Source organism: Chlorocebus sabaeus, chromosome 23 (assembly GCF_047675955.1).
Source record: "Chlorocebus sabaeus isolate Y175 chromosome 23, mChlSab1.0.hap1, whole genome shotgun sequence".
NCBI lineage: Eukaryota > Metazoa > Chordata > Mammalia > Primates > Cercopithecidae > Chlorocebus > Chlorocebus sabaeus.
The window spans coordinates 24534594-24550104 of record NC_132926.1 but is presented as its reverse complement, the minus strand read 5'-3'; the positions used below and the strand labels follow the sequence as shown (position 1 = coordinate 24550104).

The 15511-nt window shown below is 48.4% G+C and overlaps 2 protein-coding genes across 2 annotated transcripts in view; one reads left to right on the top strand and one right to left on the bottom strand.

Annotated features, from left to right (window-relative positions):
- The window catches only part of SOX30 (SRY-box transcription factor 30), a 70541-nt gene extending 66735 nt beyond the window's left edge, over window positions 1-3806 (bottom strand). Inside the window, exons 1-2 of the mRNA XM_038005511.2 lie at window positions 3665-3806; window positions 19-73 (exon numbers count right to left, since the gene is read on the bottom strand). Of these exons, the coding sequence (XP_037861439.1) occupies window positions 19-70 (52 nt within the window). The 5' untranslated portion in view covers window positions 71-73; window positions 3665-3806. The remainder of the gene's footprint in view (window positions 1-18; window positions 74-3664) is intronic.
- C23H5orf52 (chromosome 23 C5orf52 homolog) lies at window positions 3777-15228 on the top strand. Its single transcript, XM_008015147.3, is given in 3 exon segments — window positions 3777-4168; window positions 7527-7635; window positions 15082-15228. Coding segments are annotated over 3 exon segments (648 nt in total).
- The last annotated feature ends 283 nt before the right edge of the window (window positions 15229-15511 follow it).

Genomic DNA, 15511 nt, shown 5'->3' with positions numbered 1-15511 from the left:
ACGTACATACATACAAACCTTGCTGGATGCACAGTAGACTTTGTTCCTTTCCTCTACAGCATTTCTCCATGACCTGGAACAAAAAGAAGGGAACTTCTGTTTACTGAGCACCTATGACCTGCGAGGCATTTTATATCTTACCTCATTCATTCCCCACAACACCACTTGTCAGGCATCACGCCCATCTTACAGGCAAGAAAACCAAGGCACAGGGAGGTGCAGGAACTTAATGTCAGATGTGAACCAGGCCATACGATGCACAGGGCATGCTCTTCCCATGCCAGCCGGCCGCCCCAGTGATCCTCAGCTTCATTATGAGCGCAGAGCTTATTTCAGCCATTATAGGCAAAAAGGAACTGCTCTGTGAGGGATGCCCATGGTTGGAGGCTTCATTTATGGCCCCTGGCCACTGACTCTCCTCCTACGGCTATAGCTGTTGAGCACAGTGGTTGAAAACATGTCAAGAAGGAAGCCTGGGATGAAGACTTATTCCCCACACTGCAGGTGCTAGCTCCAGGCTGTCAGGCAGGAGCAGTGATTTCAGAATGTGAAGAATTCAGAATTTGGTGGATCCAGAGGATCCTGCCAAAGGGCTACCCAGCTGGAATCAGAGGGGTAACTTGTCAGGGAGCAGGGGAAGGTAGGTAGCTGCTGAAGTTGCTGCTAAGAGTGAGTGCTAAAGTTCTGACATATCTGTCTCATCTATCCATCCATTCATCCATTCACTCACCAATCCATCCATTCATCCACTCATCCACTTACCCATCCATCCATCCATCCATCCATCCATCCATCCATCCCTCCACTCATCCATCCAACCATTCATCCATCCAACCACTCATCCATCCAACCACTCATCCATCCATCCATCCATCCATCCACCCACCCACCCACCCACTCACCTATCTATGTGGCCCTTGAACACATGATCAGAACATAAAGGTGGAAGAATGGGTTTTCTTCTTTGCTGAGACACCTGGCTTTTCCTGATCAGTGATGGGAACCTGCAGACTGGGAGTGCTTCAGCTCTGGTTCACTCTGATCTTGGGCAAGTCACTTTTCCACTATGAGAGGTAGGGGAGTTGGAAGAGACCATATAGCTGTCTTGTGCAGATCGCCTCTCCTATTTCATCGATGGGTGACGGAACCTAGGAATAGGAAGGCAACCTATCAAGGTCAGGTAAGGAATTAGTGGTAGATTTGGTCCTGGATCCCAGGATCCTGCTGCTCATTTGTAAAGTGAGAATGGGAATCCTGGCTCTCCTCACTTCCCAGGATTGTAGGAAGGACCCCATGAGATAAGCGGTGGGAAAGCATTTTGACAGGTGAGGTCACCAGGCCAGAAGGTGCCAAATGTACACCTGGGGCTCTGGCTGCTAGGCTAGGGCAGATCCCACAGAGACCAAAAGGGGTCAGCAGAGGCTTGTGCTTAGATGCTCAGCTAGGATGTGCTACAAGGCACAATGCCCGGGTTCTGAAATTGGGGAGTGAGGCAAAGTCATTAATTTATTTTTATTAATGAATGTATTTTTTGAGACAGAGTCTTGCTCTGTAGTCCAGGCTGGAGTGCAGTGGCACAATCTCGGCTCACTGCAACCTCTGCCTCCTGGGTTCAAGCAATTCTCCTGCCTCAGCCTCCCGAGTAGCTGGGATTATAGGCAGGTACCACCATACCCGGCTAATTTTTGTAGAGATGAGGTTTCACCATTTTGGCCAGACTGGTCTTGAACTCCTGACCTCTAGTGATCTGCTCTCCGTGACCTCCCAAAGTGTTGGGATTACAGGTGTGAGCCACCGCGCCCAGCAATTTTATCTATCTATCTATCTATCTATCTATCTATCTATCTGGGACAAAGTATTTCTCTGTCGCCCAGGCTGGAAGTACATGGCACGATCTTGGCTCACTGCAACCTCCACCTCCCGGATTCAACTGATTCTCGTGCCTCAGCTTCCCGAGTGGCTGGCATTACAGGGGGGCGCTACCATGTCCGACTAATTTTTTTTATTTTTAGTATAAACAGGGTTTCATTATGCTGGCCAGGTTGGTCTCGAAAACTCCTGACCCCAAATGATCCGCCCGTCTTAGCCTCACAAAGTGCAGGGATTACAGGCATGAGCCATGGCCCCCAGCCTGGCCATTTTTCTCTAGAATTCCAGGAACAGGCTGAGTGGGGATGGGGGTGGTTCTGAGGCTACTAAAAAGAACAGCCAAAGCTTGCATAGGCAAATCCTACCTGCCAATGCCCTGGACTCAAATGCATCAGGCTCACCCCAGGAAGGGCAGCGAGGGTTGCCTTGTTCTAGAGACGATATGACAGGCAAGGAAAAAGCCTCCTGAACCAAGGTGGAAGCCTAAATGCTAAGGGATGTTCTGGATCCTCATCATCAGATAATCCAGAGAGAAGTGAACTGATGGCCCCTCAAACCAGTGCCCAGTGAGTGATGGGAATAAAGGAAAGTGCTGTTCATCACAGCAACTAAAAGTCTGCAGGAGAGACAATACTCTTGAGGGTGAGGGTAGTGATGGGAGGAGGGTCAGTCATTTTCATGCTAGTTAGGAAATATTTATCAGGCACCATATTAGGGGTTGGAGATACTGAAATGTACAAGACAGTCATGGCCCCTTTTCTCAGAGCTCAAAGTCAAGTGGGGGAAACAGACATTAAATAGGCAGTTACAGGCAGACAGAGCTTGAAAAGAGGATAACAGTGGCTACCTTAAAAGGATGTTGTGAAATTAAATGAGATAATCCAGGTAAAGAGTTTTATCAGGACTTGGCACAGAGTAAGCCCTCTGAAAATGATAACTATTTTTCTTGCTTTGGATAGGGAAGTTAAAATGCAGGGCTCTGTGGAAGTGAAGTGTAAAGAGAGATTTATTCCAGGTCGGAGGCTAGGGAGTCACAAAGACCGCCTGAAGAAATCACGAGATCTGAAGAACGTTTAGCTTGAGGCAGAGGGAGGGGAGAAAAAAATAGCAACTCAGTAGCAGTTCAGTTTCACCACTTTACAGCCTATGAAGTCTTTGGCTTCCCTCATCTGGTTCGATCTTCAAACCTAATCAGACCGGCATCTAGAGTTAATATTTCCATTTTACACAAGAGGAAAGAGAGACCCAGCGGGAAAAAATGACTTGTTCAGAGTCATAAAGCAAAGTCCCAAAGCAAGTCTTTCTGGCCCATTATGTGTGGGAAAAGCGAACAAACACCATGGGGCGTTAGCGAAATACTAGGTTACAAACGTGGAACAAAGTCTAAGAGTTAACGAGAGCCAGGCACTACTTATTATAGGGGTTGGCCAGGGGTTTCCTGGGGGAGCTGGCATTGGAATAGGCTTCTTCGCCTGCTCGGTGTCAAGACCCCTCAGGAGAGTGGCGGATTCGTTCCGGAAGCAGCCGCCCAGCGAAGCCTCGGGTAAGGGTCTTCTGGAAAGAGACCAGTCTGGATGCTGGAGCCTCAATCCCCGTTGGCCTAGCACTTTGGTTTCCATAGCAATTGTCTCTCGTCGCAGAAAGGTATTGCCTGTGCTGGGTCTTCAGAGAAATCCAGGCCTCAGCTCCACGCCCCTGAGCAGCCCCACCCTGGCTCAACCCGTTACCCGCTCCGACAGCAAGACTGGGTCACCGCCGTCCCCGCGTTGAAGCGGATAGGATCTGCTCAGCTCACTGCACCCCACTTCTTCCGGAGCCGTCCGTCTCCATGGCAACGCGCCAGGTCTCACCACGGCGGCCGCCGAGAGACAATATTACTGCGTCCGTAGCCGCCGGGCTCTGCGTGCATGTCCAACAGCACCTATCCCTTTCCCCGCCTATGTGTCTCCCAGGCAACGCGCGGCTCTCGGCTCAGGGCTCCGCCCAGGCACTCACTCCGCGTCAGCGCAGGGCCACCTAGCTGGGCTGGCAACCAGCCTCCAGTTTCCAACTCTTTCTCCAATAGGGAAGCCGCAATGACACAGCCAACTAGGCCCTTGGTCACCTGGGACCTGGGATCCTCCACGATCTATGGGACCGCCCCCCAGGCGACCACCAGTTCTGCCGCAACCTCGAACTACCAGCTGGGCTCGAACTACCAGCGCGATAGACTCGGCCGCCGCCAAGACATCGGCGTAGGGAGTCAGCCGCAGGTCTGCTTCCCGCGGCCGCGGACCGCGCAGCAGCCGGTGCTCTTCAGGTGCGGCCCGCATGCCCAGAGCGTTCGTCAGACCCTCGGACCCGCGAGGGAACCCGAACTCTTTGAGACTGGCGCTTCCCTCAGCTGGACCCCGGCCCTTTTTCCCACCCCCGGATAGTTGATTCCTCGTAGCCCCGGGCCCCAGCTCCTTCCCAGTCTAAATCTTCGGATTCCCTGGAGCCCGAACTCCGTCGCCCCGGAATCCCGGGAGAACCTGGAATCCCCATTTCCAGTCCACATTTTCTCAGAATCGGTCCCGGCCCGTTAGTCCTCCAGGCATGACATCTGGTGGCCGCAGCACCCTAGGGGGTGAGCCCTGACTCTTAGAGCCTGGCGAGGCCCGGGTCCTCCCAAGTTAGAATCCGTCTCATATGCCCCTTCTCAGCCTCTCTGTTCCCCAGTGGTCCTGGAAAAAAACCCAGTTCCCTCTGCCTGGCCTGGATCCTCACAAACCCTAATTACCCGTGCTCCTTTCCATTCCACAAACTCCCCTCTCTGCATCCTTCAGGCTCCTGTCCATGGAGAACTTGAGGTAGAAAGCAATTTGGTTAAAAATGACCTTTATTACTTGAAAGGGACTATTTCCAGTCGTTGCCACCCTTTTCCCCTTCTAGTATTGGTAAATTTGGTGCACCCACTAAGTGGGTGAAGAGTTTTATGTGTCCTTAAATGTTTTAGGGATTTCTTTTTTCAACAACAACAACAACAACAACAAAAATCAGGATTTGGGGGACTTTTCTGTTTGAGCATCTTGATCTCTAAACCAGCCTTTTCCATCACCTCATACCTAGGCTGTGCATAGAGGTCAGAAAAATGTAAATGGGAGACTGGGAAATTGGATTGTTCATACTAGTTTGTAAATCTAAAAACATACACGACACTCCGGTTCCAAATTGGCTGAAAATGAATTGCGATTCTCCTGCCTCAGCCTCCTGAGTAGCTGGGATTACAGACGTGCGCCACCATGCTTGGCTAATTTTTGTATTATTAGTAGAGACGGGGTTTCACCATGTTGGCCAGGCTGGTCTGGAACTCCTGACCTCAGGTGATCTGCCTGCCTCTGCCTCCCAAAGTGCTGGGATTACAGGTGTGAGCCACTGCCCCTGGCATCAGTTAGAAAAAAATTCTAGTCCTTCAAAATGTTTTACCCTTCCACAGTTGTCTTTTTTGTCCTAATTACAAAAGTAGCATACACTTATGGATAAATAAGTCCAGGTGCAGTGACTCATGCCTGTAATCCCACCACTTTGAGAGGCTGAGGAGGGTGGATCACCTGAGCTCAGGAATTCAAGACCAGCCAGGTCAACATGGCGAAACCCTGTGTCTACCAAAAATACAAAAAATTAGCCAGGCATTGTGGCTGGCCTGTGGTCCTAGTTACCTGGGAGGCTGAGGTGTGAGGATTGCTCGAGCCTGGAAGGCAGAGGTTGCAGTGAGCCGAGACTGTGCCACTGCACTCCAACCTGGGCAACAGAGTGAGACCCCGTCTCAAAGAAATAAAAATAAAATAAAATAAGAAAAATAAGACAGACTAGCAGCATGATTGGCTAGGGACAATCACTGTTAACATTTTGGTGCATTTTGTTCGGGATCCATTCATATATATATATATATATTTTTTAATTTATTTATTATTATTAAACTTCAAGTTGTAGGGTACATGTGCACAACGTGCAGGTTTGCTACATATGTATACTTCCATTCATATATTATATATATATATATATATGATAACATGCTTACACTTAAAAAACAATACATCACAAAAAGTTCACTTTCTAGTAACCTGCTTTCTTCTCCCATCTAATACACCACCCGTGTCTATGTTTCATACACAATTACATGTATTTTATTTTATGACATACCAAAATTTATTCAATATTGTACATCTTGTTTCCACATTTTAGAAAGAAAATATGAACTTTTTTTTTTTTTTTTTTTTTTGAGACGGAGTCTCACTTTGCCGCCCATGCTGGAGTACAGTGGTACGATAGTTCACTGCAACCTCCGCCTCGTGGGTTCATGTGATTCTCCTGCACAGCCTCCCGAGTAGCTGGGATTACAGGTGCTCACCACCACGCCCAGCTAATTTTTGTATTTTTAGCAGAGACGGGGTTTCACCATGTTTGCCAAGCTGTTCTGGAACTCTTGACTTCCACGTGATTCGCCTGCTTCAGCCTCCCAAAGTGCTGGAACTACAGGTGTGAGCCAACACATCCGGTCCCGAACAATTATTTTTAAATGGACAAAACCATTTAAAGGTATATGTTCATAAAACTACTTCGTGGTGTAACCAAATTATCAAAAAGTGAAAACTCAGTGCCTGAAAGTGTTTCCACTTTTCACTGTTTTCTCATTTTGACCAAATTGTTGTATTTTCACCTGGAGTACTTGGCTCCATTCTAGCCCACCCCACCCCATCTTTCACCTCTCACCTTTCAGAGTCTCCTAAAACCCTTGGCCACCCCATACCTCCCTCACTTTTCTAAACTCCCCAAACTTTCTTCCAGAATTTCCCCGTTAACCAGCCTAACACCTGTCCAAGGTTTTCATTTTCATTTCTCCCTGCTCTAATTTATACTCCCCCAACCCCCCACCTCCCAGATCCCCTTGAGGCATACGCTCTAGAGCAAGTGCCCCCCAAGCTAAACACCTCTCAGATTCATCCTTCTGAATCCTACCCTACAACTTTACTCCTCTCCTCTAAGACTCCTCTCACCACTTCATCCTTAAGAAGGATCATCAAGATGACTGCTTTTGGCTGGGTGCACTTGCCTGTAATCCCAGCACTTTGGGAGGCTGAGTTGGGTGTATCTCTTGAGATCAAGAGTTCAAAACCAGCCTGTCCAACACAGTGAAATCCTGTCCCTACTAAGCATACAAAAATTAGCCAGGCGTGGTGGCAAGTACCTGTAGTCCCAGCTACTCAGGAGGCTGAGGCAAGAGAATTGCTTGAACTGGAGGTGGAGGTTGCAGTAAGCCAAGATTGCACCACTGCACGCCAGCCTGGGAGACAGAGTGAAACTCCATCTCAAAAAAACAAAAAACAAAAAAAAGATGACTGCTTCTGAGGATGGTTTCGAGTTCCTGATTACCCTTCTCTGTGGACTGCACTGGGCCCTTTTATATCCTCAGAATGGCTTTTCTTCTAGGTATCCATGAAATACCCCTTCAGCGTACCTTTTCCACAACAAGAAACTGTGGTTACTCCCTTGTTCTTCTGAAAATTATGGCAGAGCTGCACTTGTCCTAAGAAACCTGGGGAAGCCTCAGCCACTCCCATAGGACCCCATCAAATGTGCTCTGACCCTGGCTCCAGCCATCTGTAACCTGTACCACCTTTCCCTCCCTGCTCCAGCATAATGAATTCCAGTGAAGCAGCAATGAAAAAAACTTTACCCAAGAGCCATTTATCTCGGGTGATTATTCATGATAACCGCATCGCACAACGAATCTATGAGATGGAGGTAAAGTAGCCACAAGCTTTTGCATTAGAGGGTGTTAGTGGCTTGACCCATATTTATTTCATTCTCCCTGTATCCTGGGGGATCATAGAGGTGATAGGGAGTCATCAAGGTGCCCTAAGGCAGGCGCCATTTTACGGAGGAGGCAATTTGATACTCAGGGTTACTGACTTGCACAAGGTTCCTGGGCTAAGAGAGCCACAGGGAAAGACTCCATATCTCTTGGGTCTTTTTTTCTGAAAGCATATTATCTCTCTATTTAGGGAATCCATGAATGAATTCTTATTTTCTCCTATACAAAGTCTGGGGTCCTAGGCCGCACGCAGTGGCTCATACCTCTAATCCCAGCACTTTGGGAGGCTGAGGCAGGAGGATCACTTGAGGTCAGGAGTTCTAGACCAGCCTGGCCAACATGGTGAAATCCTGTGTCTACTAAAAATACAAAAATTAGCCTGGTGTGGTGGCACCTGCCTGTAATCTCAGCTACATGGGAGGCTGAGGCATGAGAATTGCTTGAACCTGGGTGGTGGAGGTTGCAGTGAGCTGAGATGGTGCCACTGTACTCCAACCTGGGCAACAGAGCAAGACTCCATCTCAAACAAACAAACAAACAAACAAACAGAAAACCAAAGTCTTGAGTCCTACAGTTTGAATGGGCCTCAACACCATCTTGTCGATTTTTTCCTTTGGGGATTATCCCCATTTTCCAGATGAGAACTGAGGCTCTTCTCCCACTTTTTGCTATGGACAGGTAGAGTTTGACCTGCTTACTTGAAATGCTGAGTGCTGTCACTGCACTGTTCCCATAGACCCTGATTGATGCATTCATTAAACCTGTCCTTTGGGCCTGCTTGGGATAGGTACTATGTTGGGCACTAGGAAGAGACAAGTGAACAAGATGGACTCCAGGAACACAGTCATTTTTTCAAGCAGAGCAGGGTGCCCAGGGTTGAGCTGCTGCCACCTTCTTTTCTTTTTTGAGACAGAGTTTCACTCTTCTTGCCCAGGCTGGAATGGAGTGGCGCTATCTCAACTCACTGCAACCTCTACCTGCCGGGTTAAGCAATTCTCCTGCCTCACCTTCCCAAATAGCTGGGATTAAGGCATGCACCACTACGCCTGGCTAATTTTTGTTTTATTAGTAGAGACGGGGATTCACCATGTTGGCCAGGCTGGTCTCGAACTCCTGACCTCAGGTGATCCACCCACCTCAGACTCCCAAAGTGCTGGGATTACAGGAGTGAGCCACCATGTCCAGCCACTGCCCCCTTCTTGACTCTTTTGAGCTTCCCTCCATGTTCCAGGGGCAAGTCTGGATGGGCCCACAGGATTCTAACATTAAAAACAATTGGAGATCCTTAAGAGATGGTGCCAGATCCTCTTAAAGGTCACAAACACCAAAAGAAGAGTAGAGACCTGGGCATTTCTCCTTCTGCTACACTTCCATGGGTGTGGTGCAGTGGAAATAGATGGGAAAGCCAGTTTTGTGTGACCCTGGGTGAATCACACTTCCTCCAGACTCTGCTTTCTGATTTGTAACAGAGGATCTGTTAAGATCCTCTCAGTTGCAGGTAATATAAACTGAACTTGAACTAGTTCAAGCAAAAGAGAGAAGTTGGGTTTACATAATCAAGGATGGACAGGGCAGAGTCACCAATGTTTTTGGGGAAAGCCAGGAGCTGTACTACCACCAGGTATGTCTTCCATTTTCTCTCATCGTCTTTGTATCCTTCTTTTTTTTTTTTCCCCCCTTTATTTTTCTTTTTTCTTCCTTTTTTTTTTTTTTTTTTGAAACGTGGTCTCACTCCTTTGCTCAGGCTGGAGGGCAGTGGCATGACCATAGCTCACTGTAGCCTCAACCTTCTGGGTTCAAGCAATCCTCCCACCTCTGCCTTCCAGGTTGCTAGGATTACAGGTATGTGCCATCTTGCCCAGCTAATGTTTTGTACTTTTAATAGAAATGAGGTTTCACCATATTGCCCAGGCTGGCCTCAAACTCCTGGGCTCAAGTGATCTGCCCATCTCTGCTTCCCAAAGTTCTGGGATTACAGGCATGCTCCACTGTGCCCAGCCCTTTGTGGCTTTCTGAACACTAGTATCATTATCAGACTGGCTGACCTTGGGGAGCAAAGCCACAGGAAACCCTGGCCTCTAGACCACAAGGAGCGCTTCCACTGCTGCTCCGGTTAGACAAATCCTGGAGAAGGAATGCAGCTGGCCCCACTTGGTTCATGGACCCATCCCTGTTCCAATCATTGTGGTCAGGTGGTGTGGAGTATTTTGAGAGGCCTAGGATAAGTTGGGGGCCAACTCAGTGAGTAGGGAATGTTGTGCACCTTAGGTGAGAGGAGGAACTCTGAAATACTCTTAAATGGAAACTCCTGAGTTGGCTTTATGTCTACCTGAGGGCTGTGCCAACTTTCAGCTGCCCAGAAGCTTCCTTTTTTTATTATTTTTATTTATTTATATTTTTGAGACAGAGTTTCACTCTTGTTGCTCAGGCTGGAATGCAGTGGCTCCATCTCAGCTCACTGCAACCTCCACCTTCCAGTTTCAAGCGATTCTTCAGCCTCAGTCTCCCAAGTAGTTGGGATTGTAGCCACTACACCTAGCTAATTTTTATATGTTTAGTAGAGATAGGGTTTTACCATGTTGGCCAGGCTGGTCTTGAACTCCTGACCTCATGATCCACCTGCCTCGGCCTCCCCAAAGTGCTGGGATTACAGGCGTGAGCCACTGCGCCCGGCCCTTTTGTGTTTTTTTTGTTGTTGTTGTTTTGAGATGGAGTCACCCAGGCTGGAGTGCAGTGGCACCATCTCAGCTTACTGCAACCTCCACTTCCTGGGTTCAAGCGATTGTCCCGCCTCAGCCTCCCAAGTAGCTGGGACTACAGGCGTGTGCCAGCACACCTGACTAATTTTTGTATTTTTAGTAGAGACAGGATTTCACCATGTTAGCCAAGCTGGTCTCGAACTCCTGACCTCAGGTCATCTGCCGGCCTCAGTGTCCCAGAGTTCTAGGATTACAGGCATGAGCCACTGCACTTGGTCTCAGAAGCTTCCTTTTAAAGCTATATGGAGACCTTATACGTTTTAGGTACCTGACACCTATTATGCATTATTACCCCCATTTAGTAGTTCAAAAACTGAGACTCAAAAGAAATGGAGGAACTTCACTAGGATCACACTGTGAGTCACTGCAGAGTTACAAACCCCAGTCTGACTAACCGTCACGCAGGATATTCTCCCCAAGGACAGACACTGGTTTCTCCAGTTTATAGACCCAGTGACTAGCGGAGATGCCAGCTTGTAGGAACTCAGAGGATTTGAAGGCTTCTGTGACAATGTGGCAGTGTTTCTGTCTCTCTAAAAATGTGATCACATTAGGGGAAGAGGCGTCTTTGGCTAGCCACGGATTTCAAGGACAGCTAGGTTCTAGCATCTTGGGCATCCCCTGAGTATGCTCTAAGAACAGTGAATGATGGCTGCTACTGCTTCATCTATGGCTGCGGTCCTCAAGAGGTTTTGCCCCTCAGGGGATATTCGCAATGTCTGGAGACATTTTGATTATTACATTTTTGATATTACGATGATAGTGGTGCTACTATCATTTAGTAGGTAGAGGCCAGGGATGCTGCTGAATATCCCGCAGTGTATGGGACAGGCTACCACCACACAGAACTGCCTCACTCAAAATGTTAGTAATGTCAAGGTTGAGAAACCCTGATTGGTAAGAGTCACGCTCAAGGTAAAATCACTAGTTGAGAGAGGCCAAAAAGCCCGCTGTCATGGAGTGGACTAGAAAATGGTGGTAAGCCAGGCACGGTGGCACACGCACTTTGGAAGGATGAGGCGGGTGGATCACCTGAGGTTGGGAGTTCGAGACCAGGCTGACCAACATGGAGAAACCCTTCTCTACTAAAAATACAAAATTAGCTGGGTGTGGTGGCACATGCCTGTAATCCCAGCTACTCAGGAGGCTGAGGCAGGAGAATTGCTTGAACCCGGGAGGCAGAGGTTGTGATGAGCCAAAATCGCATCATTGCACTCCAGCCTGGGCAAAAGAGCAAAACTCTCAAAGAAAAGAAAAGAAAATGGTGGTAATAAGGTCAGGCACGGTGGCTCACACCGGTAAGCCCAGCACTTTGGGAGGCCGAGGCAGGTGGCTCACTTGAGGTCAGGAGTTTGAAACTAGCCTGGCCAACATGGTGAAACCCTGTCTCTACTAAAAATACAAAAATTAACCTGGTGTGGTGGCTTGAGCCTGTAATCTCAGATACTTGAAAGGCTGAGGCATGAGAATCGCTTGAACCCAGGATGTGGAGGTTGCAGTGAACCAAGACTATGCCACTGCACTCTCTCTAGCCTGGGCGATAGAGTGAGACCCTGTCTCAAAAAAAAAACAAAAAAGGCCGGGCGCAGTGGCTCACGCCTGTAATCTCAGCACTTTGGGAGGCCGAGGCGGGCGGATCACAAGGTCAGGAGATCGAGACCATGGTGAAACCCCGTCTCTACTAAAAAATAGAAAAAAAAAAATTAGCCGGGCGCAGTGGCGGGCGCCTGTAGTCCCAGCTACCTGGGAGGCTGAGGTAGGAGAATGGCGTCAACCTGGGAGGCGGAGCTTGCAGTGAGCCGAGATTGCACCACTGCACTCCAGCCTGGGCGACAGAGCGAGACTCCGTCTCAAAAAATAAATAAATAAATAAATAAATAAATAACAACAACAACAAAAAAAAACGAAAGAAAGAAAGATAAAAAGAAAATGGTGGTAATGGCAGCCACTTGGTAATGGCTGGATCAGAATCATCTCAGGTACATGACAAAAGTGGAGATTGCTGGCCCCCATCCAAACCCTATTAAGCAAGAATCCTTGGGGCCCATGTTTGTATCAAGTAACTGAAACACTTCTGATGCTCAGCCAGGTTTGGAGAACACGGACTTGAACTATGTCATTTAGTACCCACCCTCCCTCTTTAATTCCTCATGTCAAGTAATCATGTCCACATTGGCCTTTATGAAGAAGTCCTTTGCTTAACCTTGTGCTGGGTCTGCAGATAATGTTAGTGCTTATCAGAAACCCCTGGAGGGCTTGTTAAAAACGTACATTCACAGGTTCACCACCCACCACATTGTTTCGACATGCCCGAAACCTTCCCATCCTTCAAAACCTAGCCTCAGTTTATATGCTAACTTCTCTGTATAGCTTTTCTTTTCTTTTCCGAGGCAGTCTTGCTCTGTCACCCAGGCTGGAGTGCAGTGGCACAATCTTGGCTCAATGCAACCTCCGCCTCCTGGGTTCAAGCAATTCTTGTGCCTTAGCCTCCTGAGTAGCTGGGATTGCAGGCATATGCCACCACACCCAGCTAGATTTTTTTTGTATTTTGAGTAGAGATGAGGTTTCACCATGTTGGCCAGGCTGATCTCAAACTCCTGGCCTCAAGTGAGCCACCTGCCTCGGCCCCACAAAGTGCTGGGATTATGGGCATGAGCCACCGCGCCCAGCCAAATGAAACTTGTCTTGATATCTCCCTTCCTTGAGCTCTGCGCTTCTTTTGGAGGTGGATCATTTTCTCTCTTAGAAATATTTGGGCATGTGGGCTGGGCATGGTGGCTCACACCTGTAATCCCAGCACTTTGGGAGGCCGAAGCCGGCAGATCACGAGGTCAGGAGATCGAGACCATCTGGGCTAACACAGTGAAACCCCATCTCTACTAAAAATACAAAAAAATTAGCCGGGCGTGGTGGTGGGCGCATGTAGTCCCAGCTACTCGAGAGGCTGAGGCATGAGAATGGCAGGAACCTGGGAGGTGGAGGTTGCGGTGAGCCGAGATTGCACCACTGCACTCCAGCCTGGGCGACAGTGGGAGACTTCGTCTAAAAAAAAAAAAAAGAAATATTTGGGCATGTGTCTTACCTACTGACTACACTGTAGTTACTGTGAAGATTGGTGGCAGTTTTTCTTAGTATCCTCTCCTGTAGCTAGCTCATTGGAGTAAATGAGTAAGACATAGGATGTGGCTTCCCAGACCGTCTTTTGGGGGACATAAGTTATACAATAGAAGAAATCAGTAGAATTCAGTGTGATATAGGGGATGTCACAGACAACATGCGGGAGGCACCAAATGATTGATAGTGACAGGGCAATAGAAGTTATGGAGAGACAAGATGTAACCCTCCTAAACCGCCCCCACCCCCGCCATCTTTTTTCTGACCAGTCTTCAGATAGGGATTTATTATTATTATTATTATTTTTTTTTTTTTTTAAGACAGAGTCTTGCTCTGTCGCCGGGCTGGAATGCAGTGGCGCAATCTCGGCTCACTGCAACCTCCGCCTCCCGGGTTCAAGCGATTATCCTGCCTGCAACCTCCGCCTCCCGGGTTCAAGCGATTCTCCTGCCCCAGCCTCCCCGAGTACCTGGGACTACGGGTGCGCACAACCACGCCCAGCTAATTTTTGTGTTTTTAGTAGAGAGGGGGTTTAACCATGTTGGTCAGGATGGTCTCGATCTTTTGACCTCTGCCTTCCTTGGCCTCTCATAGTGCTGGGATTACAGGCGTGAGCCACGACGCCTGGCCAAATAGAGATTTTTTTGTTTTGTTTTGTTTTTGTTTTTGAGACAGAGTCTCACTCTGTCGCCCAGGCTGGAGTGCAGTGGCGCGATCTCGGCTCACTGCAAGCTCCGCCTCCTGGGTTCACACCATTCTCCTGCCTCAGCCTCCCGAGTAGCTGGGACTACAGGCGCCCGCCATCACGCCTGGCTAATTTTTTGTATTTTTTTAGTAGAGACAGGGTTTCACCGTGTTAACCAGGATGGTCTCCATCTCCTGACCTCGTGATCCGCCCGCCTCAGCCTCCCAAAGTGCTGGGATTACAAGGGTGAACCACCGCGCCCGGCCTAGAGATGTTTTTAAGGTCAAAATCAGGCTCCTAGGCTGCAGACTGTCAGAAGGTATCATAGAAGTTACCTAGCTTTTTTTTTTTTTTTTTTTTGAGACAGAGTCTCACTCTGTTGTCCAGGCTATAGTGCTGTGGTGCGGTCTCAGCTTACTGCAGCCTCCACCACCTGGGTTCAAGCAAATCTCCTGCCTCAGCCACCCGAGTAGCTGGGATTACAGGTATGGGCCACCATGCCTGGATAATTGTTGTATTTTCAGTAGAGACGGGGTTTCACCATGTTGGCCAGGCTGCTCTCAAACTCCTGACTTGAAGTGATCCACCCTCCTTGGCCTCCCAGAGTGTTGGGATTACAGGCGTGAGCCACTGCTCCCGGCCTTGGAGTTATCTAGCTTAATGGCCACTTTTTACAACTAGAGAAATAGGCTCCCTGTGAGTCAAAGTATATGGAATGTACATAGGGTCCAGCTGACACTCTTCCCACCCCCACATCAGCAGCACAGATGCCTGCCCTGCTGTGAAGTGACCCTAACCTCACCTCTGTTTTTTGTAAGGTGAACGCTTTAGAGAAGACCAAGAAAAAGATGAACCACTACTATGAACACCTGAAAAAAAAGTTCATGACAGAGCAGCTCAGAAAGCTGGGGCGATAGAGAGATGAATCCGTGAACAACCAGTACTTAACCTTTGGGGTACCATGACCAGTTTAAACTCCAGTCTCCCAAGAATGACCAGCCACCCTACTTCTGGCAAAGGGATCTGCCCCAGAGTCATGATGACACCAGTGTGACCAGAGGAGAACTAGTAACTACAACCTACACAACTATAGAACAATAAACAGAAACCAGCAGACAGCGGAGCATGACAAATCCTCAGCAATCCTCATATTCCTTGCCCATGCATGCCCTCTATTCTGGTGAAGGAGGTCCTGATAGTCTCGTAGATGTTCAACTCAAAAAGGTGGGATCAAGCTAGCTTCCATGC